At 40.1% G+C, this 19,699-nt stretch overlaps 1 protein-coding gene across 2 annotated transcripts in view; it reads left to right on the top strand.

Annotated features, from left to right (window-relative positions):
* The window catches only part of LOC121520404 (adenylate cyclase type 1-like), a 73,794-nt gene extending 59,537 nt beyond the window's left edge, over positions 1 to 14,257 (top strand). Inside the window, exons 9-20 of one of the 2 annotated variants that reach the window (XM_041803834.1) lie at positions 1,867 to 2,064; positions 2,149 to 2,246; positions 2,363 to 2,447; positions 5,342 to 5,431; positions 6,809 to 7,071; positions 7,813 to 7,939; positions 8,337 to 8,453; positions 8,596 to 8,742; positions 8,833 to 8,931; positions 9,043 to 9,157; positions 9,280 to 9,404; positions 12,431 to 14,257. In XM_041803834.1, the coding sequence (XP_041659768.1) occupies positions 1,867 to 2,064; positions 2,149 to 2,246; positions 2,363 to 2,447; positions 5,342 to 5,431; positions 6,809 to 7,071; positions 7,813 to 7,939; positions 8,337 to 8,453; positions 8,596 to 8,742; positions 8,833 to 8,931; positions 9,043 to 9,157; positions 9,280 to 9,404; positions 12,431 to 12,853 (1,887 nt within the window). In that variant the 3' untranslated portion in view covers positions 12,854 to 14,257. Of the gene's footprint in view, positions 1 to 1,866; positions 2,065 to 2,148; positions 2,247 to 2,362; positions 2,448 to 5,341; positions 5,432 to 6,808; positions 7,072 to 7,812; positions 7,940 to 8,336; positions 8,499 to 8,595; positions 8,743 to 8,832; positions 8,932 to 9,042; positions 9,158 to 9,279; positions 9,405 to 12,430 lie in introns of both variants that reach the window. The other variant, XM_041803833.1, reaches the window with a different exon arrangement.
* Positions 14,258 to 19,699: the final 5,442 nt, after the last annotated feature.

Below are 19,699 nucleotides of genomic sequence, written 5' to 3'. Positions count from 1 at the left end.
AAAGACACAGTGCCTGGAAAAGAGTATTCACCCCCTTGGATGTTTTTCCTTTTTATTGATTTTATGAACTAATCATGGTTAATATAGTTTGGCTTTTTGACAAGAAAAAATACCAAAGAAAACCCTTAATGTCAAAGTGAAAACAGATTTCTATAAAGTAATGTCAATTAAATAAAAATAGGTCATGTAAAATAAGTGACTGTAAAAATATTCACCCCCTTAATCCAACAGAGGTCCTGCCAATTAGAGCTAGAAGTCTCACAGTTAGTGAGATGGGGATCACCTGAGTGCAGTGCTGTCCCTTAAGTGATTGTGATATAAAGACACCTGTTTCTGGAACGTCCAGTCACTGGTTAATCAGTATTCCTGGCTACCATTACACCATGAAGACAAAAGAACACTCCAGGTAACTCAGAGAAAATGTTATTGAAAAGTATAAGTCAGGGGATGGTTACGAAAAAATCTCCAAAGCACTGAACATCTTTTTCAGTCTGGAAGAGAACTACGGCTCAGGAGGAGATTTATTTTACAGTAAGACAATTACTTGAAACATACAGGGAAAGCTACACAGAAATTGCTTAAAGATGACAAGGTGAATGTTCTGGAGTCAAAGCCCAGACCTCAATCCAAAACAGAATTTGTTGCTGAACTTGAAAAGAGCTGTTCAAGTCCGGTCTGGGACCTATCAGCACAGACTCAGTGCTGTGATTTCAGCCAAAGATGCATCTATTAAATACTGACTTGGTGGGTGTGAATATTCATGCAGTCACTTATTCAACATTACAGATTTTTCTTTATTTGACATTACTTTGTAGAGATCTGTTTTCACTTTTTGTCAAAAAAGCCAAATCATATTGACCCTGAATGATTTATACAATAAATAAAAAGGAAAAAATATTCAAAGGGGTGAATACTTTTCATTGACACTGTAACAATGCTCACTCAGAATTGTACACAGTGGTGTATTCACTGTGCAGTGTATTATATAGTGATCAGGGAGTGATTTCAGACAAAGTCAGAGCGGACTGTTGTGCAAATGCTGAAGAAATTCCTTGAATCAATTGTGATGTATTGTATTCACAAGCAAAAGAAGAACTTGAAGTCTTATGTTCATGACTTTTGACCTATGACCTGCAGAATCTGATCAGTCTACTCTTAAGTCAGAGTGGACATTGGTGCAAAATTTGAAGAAAATCTCTTAAAGCGTTCTTGAGATATGTCTGCAAGAAAGACCTGAACAAATGGACAAACCAGAGACATAATCCCTCTGACTCTTGGTATCACTACCACAGAGGTATGGCATTAATTTAGTGGCTAATGAGTGTAGGGAACAATGTTTGGAAAATAAGGAAGTAAAGAAGAGTATAAGGGAATCAGTGATGTAGAAAAATTGAAGCACTGAAAGAAGAAGGGAATAAGGGGAAAATGAAGGACAGAAACATTCATACCATGTAATGAATTCAGCACTCTTGATCACCCCCTGCTTCCCCACAATGCCAGTGAGCTGCACACTCCATCCAGCATGCTCTCTTATATGTACACTCATCCTCCTACACATATACAAACATCAACTCTGCCATGTTAAGTCTCTGGCTGTGCTCCAGTGGTCAATGTTTTGCATAGCTGCTCATTTTGGCTGCTGTAGACACTCATACTCAGCGGGGAGCATTCAGTAATGAAGTTAAGTGTGAAGGCAATGTCCTAATTTGAAAGTATAATAAGCTGGCCGCATTTATTGTTCACTATTATCCAGCCCTGTCTCTAGTATGATAATACTCCAGTGGTAAAGAGAAGCTGTATTTTAGCCTATTTATCACTCTATTCTGTCACATTTACTGTTTCTTTTCTCTTTTTTTATCCCCCCAGCGGAGAGCCATGCGAACGGCGCCACAGAAGTTAAGAAACCGTTCCAACACAAACCAGGCTAATGTAATCCAGAGCAGCCCCAGAACCAGGGTCAACCGCTACATTGGACGGCTGATTGAGGCCCGCCAGACTGAGTCAGACACGGCGGACTTAAACTTCCTCACACTCATGTACAAGTGCTCTGAGCGCGAGCAGAGGGTAGGGGGTATACAGTACACTTGACGATAAAGTGTACCGTTGTATTTTGTCACTCACTTGTATGTGCTCTGTGTTTTTCTGCAGTACCACCAGGTCCCTGATGAGTACTTCACCAGCGCTGTGGTCCTTTCTCTGATCCTAGCTGCCTTGTTTGGCCTTGTCTATCTTCTCATCATACCACAGTAAATTTAGCATATTCTCTTCTTATTCCTTCTTCTTTTCTCTCGCATTATTGGCCCTTTCAGTTTCAGTCTGTTTGACTAACTCTCCATCTTCCTCTCTAACTTTTTCCATTCAGGGGCACAGTGGTACTAGTTCTTCTCGTGTTCTGCATCTGTTTCCTAGTAGCTTGTATCATGTACCTGCATATAACTAGAGTACAGGTAAACACAGCTGCTTTCTTAACCTTACCCTACTTTTGATTCACACCCTTAATTTCATCAGTTCTGTTACTGAAAAATTAGGCTTTCTCATTTATTTTTACCCTGCTATGGTCCTTTTTTATTTTTGCTGACTTAAAGGGAATATGTAAATGTTCTTAGAAAAGCCCTGCAATGAACATTTCTCATTCCTTGGTTGGAAGATTAATTTAAAGCCCTGCTGCAGCATTTAAACTCAGCTACTTATTCATTCCAGCTTATGCTGAGGTTTATGGTCTTCATCAATTTTCCTGACCACATCAATTCACACCCTGTGGCTCTTACGGGCTTATGAACTATGTCTTTCTTTTTTAAAGGCTTTTGCACACTGAGTCTGTTTTATTTATCCAAAATTTATTTATCCAAAACTTTTGCACAATTTTTTTTCACATTCGTGCAAGTCATCTAAATGGTTGACTATTCAGAGTAGCAACTGCAGCTCCCTTTCTCAACCTCCCAACCTCACCTGAAACACCAAGTTGTGCCCATTCTGTGAATTTCATAACCTTACATGCAAAATAGACTGTTTCCCATATCTATTGCATGGAATTTGTCTCACATCCATCTGGCAACTGCCAATAGTGTGCTTGTGAGGAAAAATCCTTGGGGGTGATTGGACAAATGTTTTGTCTGTCTCATTCATTATAGAACATTCAGAGCAACAAGTCATATGACATAGCAGGCATGCACAGGTCTGGAGTGAACTCTGCACAGTAGTTGCTATCATTGCCAACTATTAGTGACGCCAGTTGGGGAAACAAACTCAGGCTGAAACCGGTTGGAAGAAGAGCAAAAACATCCATCTTTTCTGTGTATAAAACTTTTAGTGCAGATGTTTGCTCTTCTTGTAACGTCCAGCTCTGAGCAAATTGCTCCACGGGCAGCCATTGTGTACCAGCTTACAGTACAGCTAAACCCAACCATAGTTACTGCCTTGCTTTTTCTAAGAGATGCTGATTTGTCAGATCATTCAATAACCTAACCTGGCAAACCAGATGAATTTGTTTCATACATCCATCCGGTAAACCTTTTATACACAGCGTTTGGGAAAGGGCAGAACCTTTGAGAAAAAAAAAATAAACTTGGAGTGTGATCGGATAAACATTCTGTCTGTCACATTTTTACAGGCCAATCAGAGCATCAAAACACGTGATGTATCCACTATCAAGCTGCGTCCCTACTGAAGGAGTAAACTTCATAGGGAACTGCATAACGCAAACCATGGTGACTGTAGACATGTCAGTACACGACTTTTGTCGTTTTTGAAAAGAAAACAAGTCAGTGCTGTTCTTGTTCTTCCTTTAATGAATAAATGTCATCAAGTTCTGATAAAACTGGGGCTTTAGCAGCATCCACGATAATCTCTGCTGCCAAAATTGCACTGGCCTCCTGTTGCTGCTTGCATAAGTCCGGACTCCGCCATGCCAGAAAGTACTGCCCCTTGTCGTTAATTGGTCCTGTCACTTTCTAACCGTGCCCAAATGGTTCAGACAGGAGCTTTGCAAGATGGATTCGCCAGTGAGAAATACAGAAATGGGCGTCTCCATCTGCTTTGCAAGGTTATCTATACTTTGCTTACAGACATGGAATCTGGCAATCCATCAGCTTTGCAAGGTATGCAGGTATTTGCAATGTATTTCAACCATAAGGCATAATAGTTATCTATAGAAGAGGATTAGAGGTGAAGGAAATATAATGCAGTACACTTTGAGAATAAAGTTTAAATTCTGAGAATTAAGTAAAAGCTTATTAAAGAATAAACACGATGGATCTTAGACAACTACACTATGTTCATGACCTAAAAGAGACAGAATCTCTTTTGTTTAATCTAATTCTAAAGTATGGTTTCACAAGTTCACCAATGTAACACTTTTTGTTATGGTCTAATAATGTTTTTCTTTAAACTGTGACTTTCTTCTCCAAATTGTATTTTTTGTTTTGGTCTTAAAAAATTTAACTTTATTCATGACAGTTTGACTTTAACCTTGAAACAAGGTTTTAACTTTATTCTGAAATTTTGACTTTATTGCGTTATGACTTTTTTTCTCCATCATTTTGACTTTAATCTCAAAATGCATAGTATTATTATTTCCTTTACCTCTGGTCCTCATCCTCTTCTGCAGTTTAAGGCCTAAATCTGTACAGATAACCACCTAACCAAAAACACTGAAATAAAAACATCTGCGCTCTTGCTCTCCAGCTTTAAGCTCGAGCTTGTGCAATAACCTAATAGTATAAAGTGTTTCTTTTCCTTGTTTATGAAGTGAAAGAAGCACAAACTGTTGTTTGTCTTCACAGCACAAAGCCATTCTGTCTGGTGCTGCAGACTCAGTGTGCAAAAGATCTTTACTTACCGCATACTACCCCAGACACTGTCTTTGCAGATAGTGGTTTTTAATTTTTAATTTTTTTTTTTTTTTTTTTTGCCATTTTACCTCAGAATAATCCACTATTTTTATGGATTTTATGGATTTATATATTTCTATATAGATTTAACTTGTTTTGATTTGCTTGGTGTAGAGACATACTGTTATTTTAGGAGCTTGAACTTTTAAACTATAAACTCTACTGATGTTATTTCATGCACTCTGGGCACAATTTTTTTTACACCTTAAATCCTCATCATAATTTGTAACCTAAGTGTTAATGTGTACCTAACATTTGATGACAACTTGGCCTATACCTTGAGGCCCCTTACTGCACAGGGTCCCAAGTAGATGCCTTCCTTTCCATACTTGTAAAACTGCCCATGAATATCCTGTTGTTATCACCCTGTAAATAAACAATTAAAATACACAAAATGTCTCTTAATATGCTTCTCAATCTAACTTTTCTTTGTTTTACAACTTTTCTTCCAGTGTTTTCCAGGGTGCCTGACTATTCAGATTCGAACTGCTCTCTGCATTCTCATAGTGCTCTTAATCTACGCTGTAGCCCAGGCTTGTGTGGTGAGTGGACTAGACCATGGTAAAAATATGACCCTGTTGAAATAACCTACTTTACTGTACAGCCAAGAAGGAAAGGGTTATGTAAATGTAAATAAGAAATTGACAGGTATGATATTTATAATGTTTATTATTACCTCTGCCAAGGAGGTTATGTGATCGGGTGGGTTTGTTAATTTGTTAGTTTGTTAGTTTGTTAGCAACATAACTCAAAAAGTCATTGACGGATTTTGATAAAATTTTCAGGAAATGTCAGAAATGGCATAAGGAAGAACTGGTTTGATTTTGGGACTGATCCGGATCAACGTCTAGAGCCAGAAGTTTTTTAAAGGATTCTTTACTATTGGGGGATAGGTCTGCGCTGTTACCACTTTACACCAGGAGATGGCAGACATGAGTAACTTCAATCCCAGTAGCAGTTTTTGGGTGTGTTTCTATTCAAACTTTTGAAGTTTATGGAGTTTGAAAGACACATGCCCGGTCGAGGAGACGAACTGGAGTGTAACAGAGAAAAAGACAGCAAATTGTAGGGAGAATACTCAAAATGCTGGGAGGAATAGAGGAATATTATCCCCCTGCCATGACTGCCAGTTGTCCAGTGAGACCATGGGTGAGACTGTCAGTGCATCTGTTGGCACCGGCAGGCACTCCTTCTGCCATGACAGTCTATCTATAGTGAAGCCAATATTGTACCTCACTGTGTTTCCATGCCACCGGGGAGGGAGTAATCAGTGAATGCCGTGGTGGGGGGCACATGGGGATGGATCCAGGAATGTTTCTAAAGGATACTTCACTATTGGGAGATAGGGCTAATGGTGAAGGTCTGCGCTCTCTGAGTGCTTTTCTAATTAGATAAGTTTATTAGATAAGCTTATACTTCTTCCTACTCCTTTTTGCTCATGTAAACTGAGATGCTTAAGAATTTTCAGATCGAAGTTACTGTCTTGTTTTCTTTTCATTTTTTGATGTTCACCTATCTGTATTTTTAACTGTTTTTAAGATGTCATTTACATGATAGATAGAGATAAAGATTCAAGCCCATTTGGGAGTAGAGATGGTTGGTTTTGGTTGTATGTCGAGCATGAGGTAGTGGTGGATTTCAGCCCGTTGGTCAGAACTTTTGAAGGTCTTCCTCCCTTCCAAAACCACCACTTTCCATACCTGAATAACTAGAACTTCATGGACATTTAACCCTTATTTATAAAGACATTGTACTTTTGGAAGAAACAGAAAAGAAGGGAAACAAACCAAATAAAACTGTTTTGTGTGTTTTTAGGAATAGCATCAGGTAAAATTAAAATGACCATGAAAGCATTCTTTCTTTAACTTACGTATCCAGCTATCTTCACGTCTATTTATCTTCTGTTCTTCCTCTGTCAGGTGGGCTGTATGCCCTGGTTGTGGGGTAGTGCCAACACCAACAGCTCCATCATCATCATCGATGTTGACGGTGGCGCCAACCAAACCATGGCAGAGCTGCCTTGCGATGGTGCCCGATATGCCTTTCTATCCTGTGTGGTGGGAACACTCACCCTGGCACTTTTCCTGCGGGTCTCCTGGCTGCCAAAGATGGCGCTAATGCTGCTTCTGGGGGTGCTGTACATCACTGTGTTGGAACTCAGTGGCTTTCGCAAGACTTCAGGGTGAGGTTCACGGCACAACATGACTACAAAAACAGCCATGCAAAGCTCTCTAGCACACATTTTTATCTCTGTCTTTTCCTGAAGTTGCATGACAACAACAAACCACCACTGAGAGCTCAAAGTGAGAGCTACCTGATGTAGTTAGTATGACAATGCGTCAGTGGAGTGGCAGAGGCGAAGATTGGCTATGAATTTCAAGAGAAGCTGTCTGCATTTGCTTTAGAGAGGACAGATAACCAGGAGTTTCAGAGAGCATTTACTGTACATGTACTGAGATAAATATGAGTGGAGGAGTCTTTGCTTGTCTGCAGCCCACATGCTCTTTCATTTTCCACCCTTTTGAGGCAGCACATGTGCTCATTTGTTCCAAATCAGAAGTCTGAAAGGACAATGTGGGCTGGATGATGGGAGCAGGTTAACTGTTTCAGCCCAGTACCCAGGGGCCCAGCCAACTGCATGGGAGCTTGGATTGTAAATGTGTCCTGAAACGTGATTGTGTCCAGTTTTTTTAATTATTCTTAAAAACATCTATTTTAAAGACACTGTTCCAATTGTTTTTATTTGTTGAAGTTCTAACTGTAGATTGTTGATATTTGCTTTGAAAATTAATTTTCATGATTTTTATGGTAAAACTTTACTCAGAAATGCTCTGCACACTGTGGGGGGTCCACTCAAACCCTCACATGTAGTTTTCTGTGTGGTCCATTTCCGTGCTGACGTGTGTGTCGGTCTCTTCCACAGTGGGGGGTCTCTCCACATCCGGGGCTATGAGCCCATCCTGTCTCTATTGCTCTTTGTCAGTGCCCTGGCCCTCCACTCCAGGCAACTTGACCTCAAACTACGCTTGGACTTCCTCTGGGCTGTGCAGGTCAGCAAGTGTGTGTATCAGTAAATGTGAAAGCAGCTGTTATCAAAACTTTATTGTAGCTTTAATATAGAAAACTAATGAGTTCTATTCAGTAGATTTGTATTTTTAGACTGCCAGCATTCTGTCCTTTGGCAAATTCGATAGTAAAAAGCTTTATTTAGATAAATTTCTTCTGGCACAAGGATGAACAGTATTGTGCATAAGGGGACTGAGAGTGCTCAGGCAAAGCTTAATGATAAGCTGTGTAAAAAGGAGCACCATCATGTAATATAATCAAGTCTGTGCAGAATCCAAATACAGTCCATGTAGGAAGCTTTTGGAGGTTTTATACTGACCCCAAGTGGTTGAAATGTGAAATTCTGGCTGCATTTGTTGATTTACTATCCGTTTCTGACAGGCTGAAGAGGAGAGAGATGGCATGGAAAAAGTCAAGCTGGACAACCGGAGGATTCTCTTCAATCTTCTACCTGCTCATGTGGCTCAGCACTTCCTGTTGTCAAACCCCAGGAACATGGTGAGCGTCAGTAATAGACAGGCAGACAGACAGACTGACAAACAGGTAGATGAACAGACAGAAGAATTCAAATTCTGACATTTTATTAAAGTGTAAATTTACCTATTTTACACCTTGTTTTTGATTTTTTTGTACCCATTAGGATCTGTATTATCAATCATATGCACAAGTGGGTGTCCTGTTTGCCTCGATCCCAAACTTCAATGACTTCTATATCGAACTGGACGGCAACAACATGGGAGTGGAGTGCCTAAGACTCCTAAATGAGATCATTGCTGATTTTGACGAGGTAAAAACTGATTTTTTTTCTCTAACTTTGAACGTTAACCTCTGGAGAGTTTGTTGCTTTGTGTGTTTAATGTATGTACTGTAACTGCAGCTCATGGATAAGGAGTGCTACAGAGACATAGAGAAAATAAAAACTATCGGGAGCACATACATGGCAGCTGTGGGTCTTGTCCCCACCATTGGTACCAAGGTAAAATATCCTTTGATCCTTTGTTTTCCTTTTGTTGTGCACTTATAAAAGCATTTAGTGCATTATTATGAAGAAAACATGACAACTGATTTGGTGAACTCTTCCCTATAGGCCAAAAAATCTGTTTACGACCATCTGAGCACAATAGCAGACTACGCCATCGAGATGTTTGATGTTTTAGATGAAATCAACTATCAGTCATACAATGAGTTTGTTTTGAGAGTGGGTGAGTATATCCATGTAATCAAACTGAGCAAACCACAAATCAAATCAAAATGTGATGGTGAAAAGCAAAGTTTGTTATTTATTGTTTTTTATTTGTTTAACTTTTTTTGTGTGTGTATGTAGGCATCAATGTGGGTCCAGTGGTTGCAGGGGTGATCGGGGCACGGCGACCTCAGTATGACATCTGGGGAAACACAGTCAATGTGGCCAGCAGGATGGACAGCACTGGAGTACCAGGGAAAATACAGGTAGAAAACACACAAAGTTCATTTTCTTAAAAGCTTGAAGGAAAAAAGAATCTTAAAAAAATCAAAACTTAAGTTTCAAAGGCTGAATTAGTCAATCAAGTCCTGAACTGACCTTTTTTTCAGTGGTGTCCTCTTCAAACTTTCATTTAGTTGACCTTGATAACATGAATCACCTGCTCTGACCCTTTGGCCATATCCTCTTTGCTTTGGCACAAATGTAGGGCCTTCAGCAGATTTTCGACTTTGCAGTGTTTTCCAGTTTACTGTAACAGAGATGAATGCTGGAACATTGGCTATTTTTATGCCAAAAAAAAAAAGAAGAAGAAGCAGAATAGCACTCCAAAGCATGGTAACTAAATGTATGATGAATTTTCAATTTGGGGCTTGAATTCAAGGTTAAAAAGCCATTTAAATGGACTAACCTTGCAAAGCCAATAAATTGGTCAGATTCCATGTCCATCATCAGGCAGATCCATCTAGCAAAGCTCCAAGTCTGAAACATTTGTGACAGGTCATAGATGGGCCAATCTGTGCCACTTTAGGTGAACTAGGCAGGTTAAGTTGTACTTCAAGCCGGTAAACAATGGCTGCTGGTGAAGAGACTAGCTTAGATGCACCAGTGGAAGTTGATGTTTTTGTATTAAAAGAAAAGAAAAGAAAATAAACACATTGTAAGTTTTTCAAGGTAGACTTTTTTTTTTTATTTATGTAAGCTTTATTTAACCAGGTTAGTCCCATTGAGATCAAAGATCTCATTTTCAAGGGAGGCCTGGACAAGAATGGCAGCAATACAGTTTCAAATATCAAACACACTCAAACTCGCACATTTCAAAATAAACAATAAATACAGTAATAAACATCAGCTAAAACAGAGGCATACAGACAGTTTGGTTTCAAGAGTTTTCACTAAAGGTTTGAAAATATTCAGAGCCACCAGGTTCTGCAGTTTAAATCCAGTCTGCAGACTGTTCCACGCAAAAGGAGCAGAAAACCTGAAAGCCTGCTTTCCCAACTCAGTTTGGACTTTGGGAACGACAACCTCCACAAAATCAAATGAAGCAGGTTGAGCAATCCATCCTTCAAGATCAAAAGAGAGGAAAGGTAATCCAAAGTTTTTGACAAGAATGGTTTTATAAATGAAGATGTACCAATGTCCAAGACAATGTGTACTCAAAGAAGTCAAGTTGACCTTAGAATAGAAAGTAAAGTGGTGAGTAAAATATCCACAGTTAGTGATAAATTTTAGAGCGCCACGATACACATTGTCCAACACATGAAGACTCTGAGCAGAAGCATTTATCTACAAAACATAGTAGTAAAACCAAGTAAAACTTTCAGCTTTTTTGCAACAAACTTAATGTGCTCCTTAAAAGACAAGTTTTCATCAAGCAAAACGCCTAGATATTTCAAGGACGATACCAGCTCAATTTCTTGATTGTTCTTTGTAGCAATTTTCCCATTCAGTGTTCTTTTAGCTGCTCTTGGGGATGTAAAGGTTAAACTGACCTTAAGGACAGGTGATTGGGCCAGTAAACTGTCAATATAAAGTAAACAGCCAATGGGCTCCTTGGCCCCTACTCTATGGGCTAGTGCTTAGCAAAAAAACAAAAGAAATAGATCATACAGTCCCCACAGTACATTGGCCCACCAGGCATTTGCCCGGTATGCCATATAGCCAATCCAGCCCTGTAAAGAACAAGAGTTTAGTTTTATCTGCATTTAGGGCAAGCTGCAGCTGGCTAAGCTGATCTTTGACTAGATCAAAAGCGTGCTGAAGATTTGCAAAGGTTGTGCAGGCGTAAGTGCACAGCTGTAGATAACAGTACTGTCAGCATAAAAATGAAGCGAGGAATTGGTAACATTCTGTCCAAGCCAATTTTTACAGTAAACAACAGGGGGCCCAGTACAGACCCCTGAGGCACCCCTTCTCAATTCTTAGTACCTTAGAGGTAACACCTTCTAATTGAACAACCTGGGTTCTATCAGTCAGATACTATATATATATATATATATATATATATATATGTAATAATAACAACTTTGTTTGTATAGCACTTTTAAAAACATGGGTTTACAAAGTGCTTTGACATGTACAGAAGCAAACAGAGGAACAAAGCAACAAACCCAAACAAAAGACAAGAGATCAAACCCACAAACTACCGACCATGAAACATCTTACTCTGTGCCACAGTCACCCAAGTGACCCAGGTGCCCTAAAGACCCCGTTCTGTTTTCTTTTTTTAAATACACAAAAATTCATACATACATTAATACAGCATGGTGTGGATAAAACGTATGCCGAGGCACATTGAGAGAAAAGTAAAAACGTTGAATTCCCCAAGTGGAGCCTACAGTATGACTCTTTGCTTTTGTTTTAAAAAAGAAATGTGGGCCAGTTCTGATAATACTGCTGCCACACTAAAGCCGCATCCAAACAAATGACTCCACAAGCTGCCATTGTTATACAGATCCACACTACAACCGCCCACCTGTAATGATCACTAACTCATGCTGAGGCAGGTTGGCAGAAGGGTGAAAATCATGGATTGGAGCTTTTCAAGATGGATTTGCCTGATGACAGAGATGGAGTCTGGTCAGTTAGCCTTGTAAGGTGAAGTTCTATTGTAAATTTATTGTCATCATTTTGTCTTTCCACCAAACCATAGAAAAGTATCAATGGTAGAATCAATAAGGATACAGATCAATAAGGAGTATTGATAAGGGTATCAGTATCAATAAAAATGAACTATCTCCATCCATAGCGTTCGTCCAATCACCCTTCAATATTTTTTTCAAAAGTTCTGACCTTCTAAAACACAGACTATGGACTGTTGCACAGATTGATGTGCAAGATATCCATGCATTGGACAAATGCATGTCTATCTACTGTATGTGAGTCTATCTGGTGTTTCATACTACGAACAACCAAACAGTAAAAATGATTTTTATTAGATGTTACACTGAGTTTTGTTAGGGAACTCACCGTTTACACCTTTACAAAAAATATTTCCTCGCTCTTGATACAGGTGACTGAAGAGGTCTACCGCCTGCTGAATACCAACTACGACCTGGTATGCCGTGGCAAAGTCAGCGTCAAGGGCAAAGGTGAAATGCTGACCTACTTTCTGGAGGGGAAGGTTCAGGGCGTGGGCACTGTAACCACTTCCTCAGTGGTGCGTTCTGCCAGTCTTGCGCGGCGGATCCATTCCTGTGGCAAGACCAGCGTCCCGACCAAACTGGGGAGCGTCTCCTCGGCCGCTAGCATAGCTGCTTATGCCAGCATGGGAAGCAGCATGCAGATGAACACAGCCAACAGCAGCAACAGCCAAGCAACATGCCTGCCTTCATCCTTCGTGCCCACGGTGGGTGAAGAGGATGAGGAAGAGGATGCGGGGGTTACAGGGATTCAAATTGAGGCCGTGGCAGCTGTTGCAGATGTGTCAGTGTAGGAAGGACGAGACCAACAGCTCCAGAAAATAAAAGGGAAGAAATCCTCTGGTGTGAGGCCTAGAGGAGACAGGGCTGTCCAGGTATTTCCTTTAAATCTTTGCCACTGGTAAAAACCTAAATATGCTGGTTCAGGATTTGAACACCTGTGAAATAACTTGGTGATGCAGACAATCATAGCTGCTCTGAGGAAGATGAAAAGAGACACCCAGAATCTAGAAGTATCTTTTAACATCTTTATATCAGATGATACAGTTTGTGGTGTTCCTGGGCTCCCACAGATCCAGGTATACAGTAATGTGCATCTTTGTTTTATATATAGTACATATTCAATGTACAAGGGTTTTTGGGAAATTAATATCCAGAAAAAGACTGATCTTGCTATCGCTTTTGCACTGTCTTTCTGAATATGCCAAGGATACATTGCATTATTTCCAGTATAAAATGGTGTTTTTATTTTGTTGGTGTATGTAAGCATGCATGTGTGTACTTGTGAGTGTGTAAGCATGTATGGTTAATTCTGAATTGTAACGAAACAGCACAAAATACTTTTTTATATCCGGAGCTCACTGGATGGAGCAGGCGTTTTTAAGAAATATTTACAGTTGATAGTGCATGACTTTTCAAGAGTTGACAGCCATAGTCACGGTACTCCTGTTGAAAGAAAACCAAAGTTTTGAGCTTTTTTTGGATCTTTAGTCTTACAGCTTTTGTTGCCTCATTACACTGCAGAGAGGAAAAAGGTTGCAGTTTTTGAACAGATATGGTAAGTAAAAGGGACAGAGTTTAGACCTTAAAATTTATTTTAACTGTAGAGCTGCTGTGGAATTATCTAATGCCAAACTGGACTAGTGAGAGAGCATGATCAACATCACATAAAGGACCAACACAGTCTTAATTAAGGTGCAAACTGAAATACAGAAAGGTTTACATCAACACAGAAGACAGCACAGAACGGACTTAAGCACATACAGTACAAACACAGCTTCTTCAAGTGCACAACCTAGTCCTTCAGCCAACGCCTGTCAAATAATCCATGTACATTGACAAATATTGAGGCAGCAGAGGCTTTGGTGCATCATCTGGCTACTGTTGTCTTTCAGGCATTCATCATTATACTGCAGTTTCTTTCCTAAATCAGAGCTTTGTTTTTTAAAATTTCCTCATGAAATGTAAGCTTTAGCTTGTCTCTCAGAGATGTGAGGCGCTTCAGATATCTTTATAGCCTATGTCTTTAGCATCATAGGACTTTCGCTTTATCTGCAAAGTGTAAATTCACCATTTTTCAAGTTCTTGCCTTACTTAATAAGCTTACAGTGATTGCAACTTGCCTTTTTAGATATATTCACTTTGATATGCAGATCATACTTTTTTGTAAATAGCCAAAACCTGCAAATTATGTTGTATCTTGTACAGTGTAAAGTTGGGTTATTTGAATATTTTGTAATAAAGACAATATTGGTGTATAAAATAACAAATGAGTAAGACTGTTTCTATGACTATAAAGTCAGAGGCTATGTTTGGTGTCCACCAAAACATTTTAGTCTCAACAGACCAAAGAACTTTCTTCCACTTGACCATGGAGTTTCCCACATGCCTTTTGGTGAACTCAAATCAAAATTTATCATGAGTTTTCTTCAACAGTGGCTTTCATGTTGCTACTCTCCCATAGTGCTTTGACGGTGAAAAACCCAGGCAGCAGTTGTTGTATGCAGTCTCTTCCATTTCAGCTGTTAAACTTGTAACTCCTTTAGCGTAGTCATAGGTGTCTTAGTGGCCTCTCTCACTAGTCTCATTTTTGCACGGTCCTTCAGTTTGTGAGGATGGCCTGGTCTAAGCAGAGTTACACATGTGATATTTTCCCTCTGTTTCTTGATGAAGAATTTAACTGAACTCTGGGGGATGTTCACTGCTTTGGATTTTTTTTGTAACCATCCCCTGACTTATACTTTTCAATAACATATTCTCTGAGTTGCTTGGAGTGTTCTTTTGTTTTCATAGTGTAATGGTAGCCAGGAATACAATTGTCCAGTGACTGGACCTTCCAGACACAGGTGTCTTTATACTACAATCACTTGAAACACATTCACTGCACTCAAGTGATCCCCATTTCACTAATTGAGAGACTACTAGCATCAATTAGTTAACCTGACACACCAGATGGATTTGTTTCACACATGAATCTGGAAAACCTTCAAAACTAAGCATTTGGGAAAGGGCAGAGGATTTGAAAAAACTCAGTGTGATTGCATGAACATTCTGTCTGTCACATCTTCAGGCTGAAATCAGAGCAAAAGAACATGTGACGTAGCCGCGACCAAGGTGCGTGTGCACAGTTACCGAGGAATAACGTGAACCATGGCGACTGTAGACATGTCAGTACATGACTTTTGTCGTTTTTGAAAAGAGAAAACAACTCACTGCTGTTCTTTGTTCTTCTTTTAACAAAGAAATGTCATCAAGTTCTGATAAAATTGGTGCTTCAGCAGCATCTATGCTAAGCTCTTCTGCCATAATTGCACCGGCCTCTTGTTGTTGCTTGCTTACGTCACGACTCCGCAGTGCCAGAAAGTACTGCCCCTCAGCGCTGATTGGTCCTCTCACTTTCTAACCGGGCCCAAACAGTTCAGATGGAAGCTTTGCAAGATGGATTTGCCAGTGAGAAACACAGAAATGGGCATCTCCATCTGCTTTGCAAGGTTTTCAATTAGTTGGACCTCTTTTGAATTAGGTCAGTCACTTTAAAGGTTTCATTGACTTTCTGAACTTTCAAACAATCTCATCCTTTTAAATAACAGTTTAACTCTTCACGGAAAAAGTATGTTAAAATAGTTTATTTTGCTGCTCAGTTTACTCCCATAGCCAGATTAATGTCACTACGTCCCAAACACTGGGTGGGAGCCAGATTTGTTTTCCCAGTGTTGGTGTACGATTGGCTCAATCAGTTCTACAGTTAAGCTAACAAACACTGAGCTTGTTACAGCTTTGTCAGCACAGCACAGTTTCCCTTAGAATGAAATGGTGCTGAATAACTCGAGGCTAATTATGATATGTACACTATATGGACAGAAGTATTTGGCCACACCTGTTGATTATTGAATTCAGGTGTTTCAATCAGACTGGTTGCCACATGCATATAAAATGAAGCACCTAGCCATGCAGTCTCCATTTGCAAACAGTGGGGATTCAAAATGGGTCGTTCTGAAGAGCTCAGTGCCTTAATGTGTGGTACTGTGGTAGGATGCCACTTTAGTTATAAAACGACTTTTGTGAAGATTCATCACCCCATGAATATTCCATAGTCAGCTGTAAGTGATATTATTTGAAATCTGAAGCATTTAGGAATAACAGCAACTGTAAATGACTGTTAAGGCCAAGGCCAAATTACCACGTTCAATGCCAAGTATCAGATGTGACAAATCCCACTTCTCTGTTTGGCAGTCAGATGGGCGAGCCTGGATTTGGCAGATGCCGGGAGAACGTCACCTGTCTGACTGCACTGTGCCAACTGTGACATTTGGTAGCAGTAGAAAAATGGTATGGGGCTGATTTTGTCAGGGTTTGGACTAGGCCCCTTATCTCCAGTTAAGAGCAATCTTAATGCTTCAACATACCAAGACATTTTGACAGTGCTTCTGACTTTGTGGCAGCAGTTTGGAGAAGGCCTTTTATATTCCAGCATGACTGTACCCCAGTGCACAAAGCAAGGACTATAAAGACATGGTTTGATGAGTTTGGTATGGAAGAACTTGACTTGCCTGCACAGAGGCCTGACCTCTTTGGGATGAACTGGAATGGAGATTGTGAGCCAGGCCTTCTTATCCAACATCAGTGAATGACCTCATAAATACTCTACATAATGAATAATGAATGGGCACAAACTCCCACAGAAACACTCCAAAATCTGTTGTTATAGCTGCAAAAGGGAGGCTGACTCCATATCCATATCAAAGTACATGTATTTGAATACAATGTCATTACTGTAGTCTATGCATGTAAAGACTTATGAAGTGAAACTGTTAGCCTCAATTATCATGGTTAATTTCAACTACTCCAGGCAATAACATTAAGCAACGAAGGGACCATAATGGCTAGATCAGACAGCACAGGTTTTGCCAGATTTTTTGTTGTTGCTGCCTGTCTTTAATTGTTGGGTCAGAATATGAACATCAGTAACAATAAATACTCTTGTAGAGCAATGTAATTAACAGCACCCCCAGGAAGCCTGGACTGGACAAGACTGGCACACTAGATTTTTTCTAGCATCTTGTTTGACACCCTGACCTGATGTCAGTTACATAAATCCTGACACTGACCCTATACATTCGCTTACATTATCACATTCATATCTCAAACTGTTTTGAAGGATTGTCAGTCACTGTCCTCCAATTCATACATAGTAATGAGTCCATAATTGTTAACACTCCTTGACCTGCCACCCTGATACTCAGCAGTAGATAACATTATAATGACAGCATACACTGATTTGTCAGGATGACCATTGTAGTGAGTCTAAATTGTCGGCCAGTACAGGCCTATAGTCTGGCATGGTGCCATCATAAATGAAAAAAAAAAACACTCTGTAGTCTGATAGGGCCTAAAGCATTGGTTCCCAAACAGGCACCCGTAAGGGGGTTGCCACAGATCTCTGGGGGGGTACTGGGCCCCGTCTTCAAAATAAGATGAACAATATTCTTTTTTTTTTTAGAAACATAATGTATGACAGTGTATTAGGGCCACCCTAAAAAATGAAGAATTTTTGAAGGTATATAGTCATATATTTACAATATAGACTACTGCTCAAAAGTTTGGGATTACTTGCAGATTTCTTTGTTTTCCAAAGGGAAACATATTTTGATGCAGTTCACAACCAATTTTATCCATTTCACAAACAATTAAAATGAATCAGATGAATTTTAGAGTGAAAAAAGGGAGCATGGCATTTTTTCAGGTTAGTTTAGTATCTGCAGCATCAGCAGTTGTTGTTTACAGGCTCAGATGGCCAGAAAGAAAGAACTTCTGTTGTTGTCTATTGTTGTGCATAGAAAGGAAGGCTATTTAATGTGGAAAATTGCGAGGAAACTTCAAATCTCTACTATGCTATTAACTACTCCCTTCAGAGAGCAGCGCAAACTGGCTTTAACAAGGACAGTAAAAGGAGTGGGAGGCCCCCGATGCACAACTATGCAAGAAGACAAACATCTGAGGGTGTAGTTTAAGACAAAGATGCTTCATAGGTCCTCAACTGGCAGCTGCACTAAACAGTACCCATCAAACACCAGCATCAGCATCAACAATGGAGAGGCAACTTCAGAATGCTTGAATTGCCAAGAAAAAGCCGTATCTCAGACTGGCCAGTAAAAAAAAGACAGAGAAGGCAAGGCAAGTTTATTTGTATAGCGCATTTCAGCAACACGGCAATTCAAAGTGCTTCACAGAGGACATTAAGATATAGTGGCAAAGGAACAAAGAAACACAATGGAAACATTTTAAATGAAATATGTAAAAGATGATTAAAAACAGCAAATAAAACCCACAAAAGATAAAACACAGACATTAAAGTAAAAGTTACAGCGCAGGGTTGGAGTGAAAATAGAAAATCAGAAAAGTGATAACGTTTTTTAGTCAAAGGTAGCGGTGTACAGGTGTGTCTTCAACCTTGATTTAAAAGAGCTCAGACTTTCTGCAGACCTGATGTTTTCTGGGATTTTGTTCCAGATATATGGTGCATAGAAACTGAACGCTGATTCTCCATGTTTAGTTCTGACTCTAGGCATACAGAGCAGACCTGCACCAGATGACCTGAGCAGTCTGGATAGTTCATACTGGACTAGAAGGTCTCTGATGTATTTCGGGCCTAGACCATTCAGTGCTTTATAAGATAACAGGAGTCCATTATATTGCCAAAAGTATTTGCTCACCTGCCTTGACTTGCATATGAACTTAAGTAACATCCCATTCTTAATCCATAGGGTTTAATGTGACTTTGGTCCACCCTTTGTAGCTATAACAGCTTCAACTCTTCTGGGAAGGCTTTCCACAAGGTTAGGAGTGTGTTTATGGGAATTTTTGACCATTCTTCCAGAAGTGCATTTGTGAGGTTACACACTGATGCCGGCCTGGCTCTCAGTATCTGCTCTAATTCATCCCAAAAGTGTTCTGTCGGGTTGAGGTCAGTCAGTCAAGTTCATCCACACCAAACTCTCTCATCCATGTCTTTATGGACCTTGCTTTGTGCACTGGTGCCCAGTTGTTGGAACAGGAAGGGGCCATCCCCAGACTTTTCCCACAAAGTTGGGAGCATGGAATTGTCCAAAACTGCTAGTTCCTTTCACTGGAACTAAGGAGCCAAGCCCAGCTCCTGAAAACAACCCCACACCATAATCTCCCCTCCACCAAACTTTACACTTGGCACAATGCAGTCAGACAAGTACCATTCTCCTGGCAACCGCCAAACCTAAAATCATCCATCAGATTGCCAGATGGAGTAGCGCGATTCGTCACTCCAGAGAATGAATCTCCACTGCTCTAGAGTCCAGTGGTGGCGTGCTTTACACCACTGCATCCGACGCTTTGCATTGCACTTGGTGATATATGGCTTGTCAGCAGCTGTTCGGCCGTGGAAACCCATTCCATAAAGCTCTCTACGCACTGTTCTTGAGCTAATCGGAAGGCCACATGAAGTTTGCAGATATCCTATCACAGTACCACGTTGGAATTCACTGAGCTCCTGAGAGCGACCCTTCCTTTGGCAAAGTTGTAGAAACAGTCTGCATGCCTAGGTACTTGATTTTATACATCTGTGGCCATGGAAGTGATTGGAACACCTGACTTCAATTATTTGGATG

The sequence above is a fragment of the Cheilinus undulatus genome, linkage group 13 (genome assembly GCF_018320785.1).
Source record: "Cheilinus undulatus linkage group 13, ASM1832078v1, whole genome shotgun sequence".
NCBI classification, from domain to species: domain Eukaryota; kingdom Metazoa; phylum Chordata; class Actinopteri; order Labriformes; family Labridae; genus Cheilinus; species Cheilinus undulatus.
The sequence above is the reverse complement of the archived record's forward strand: the minus strand, read 5'-3'. Positions and strand labels throughout refer to the sequence as shown.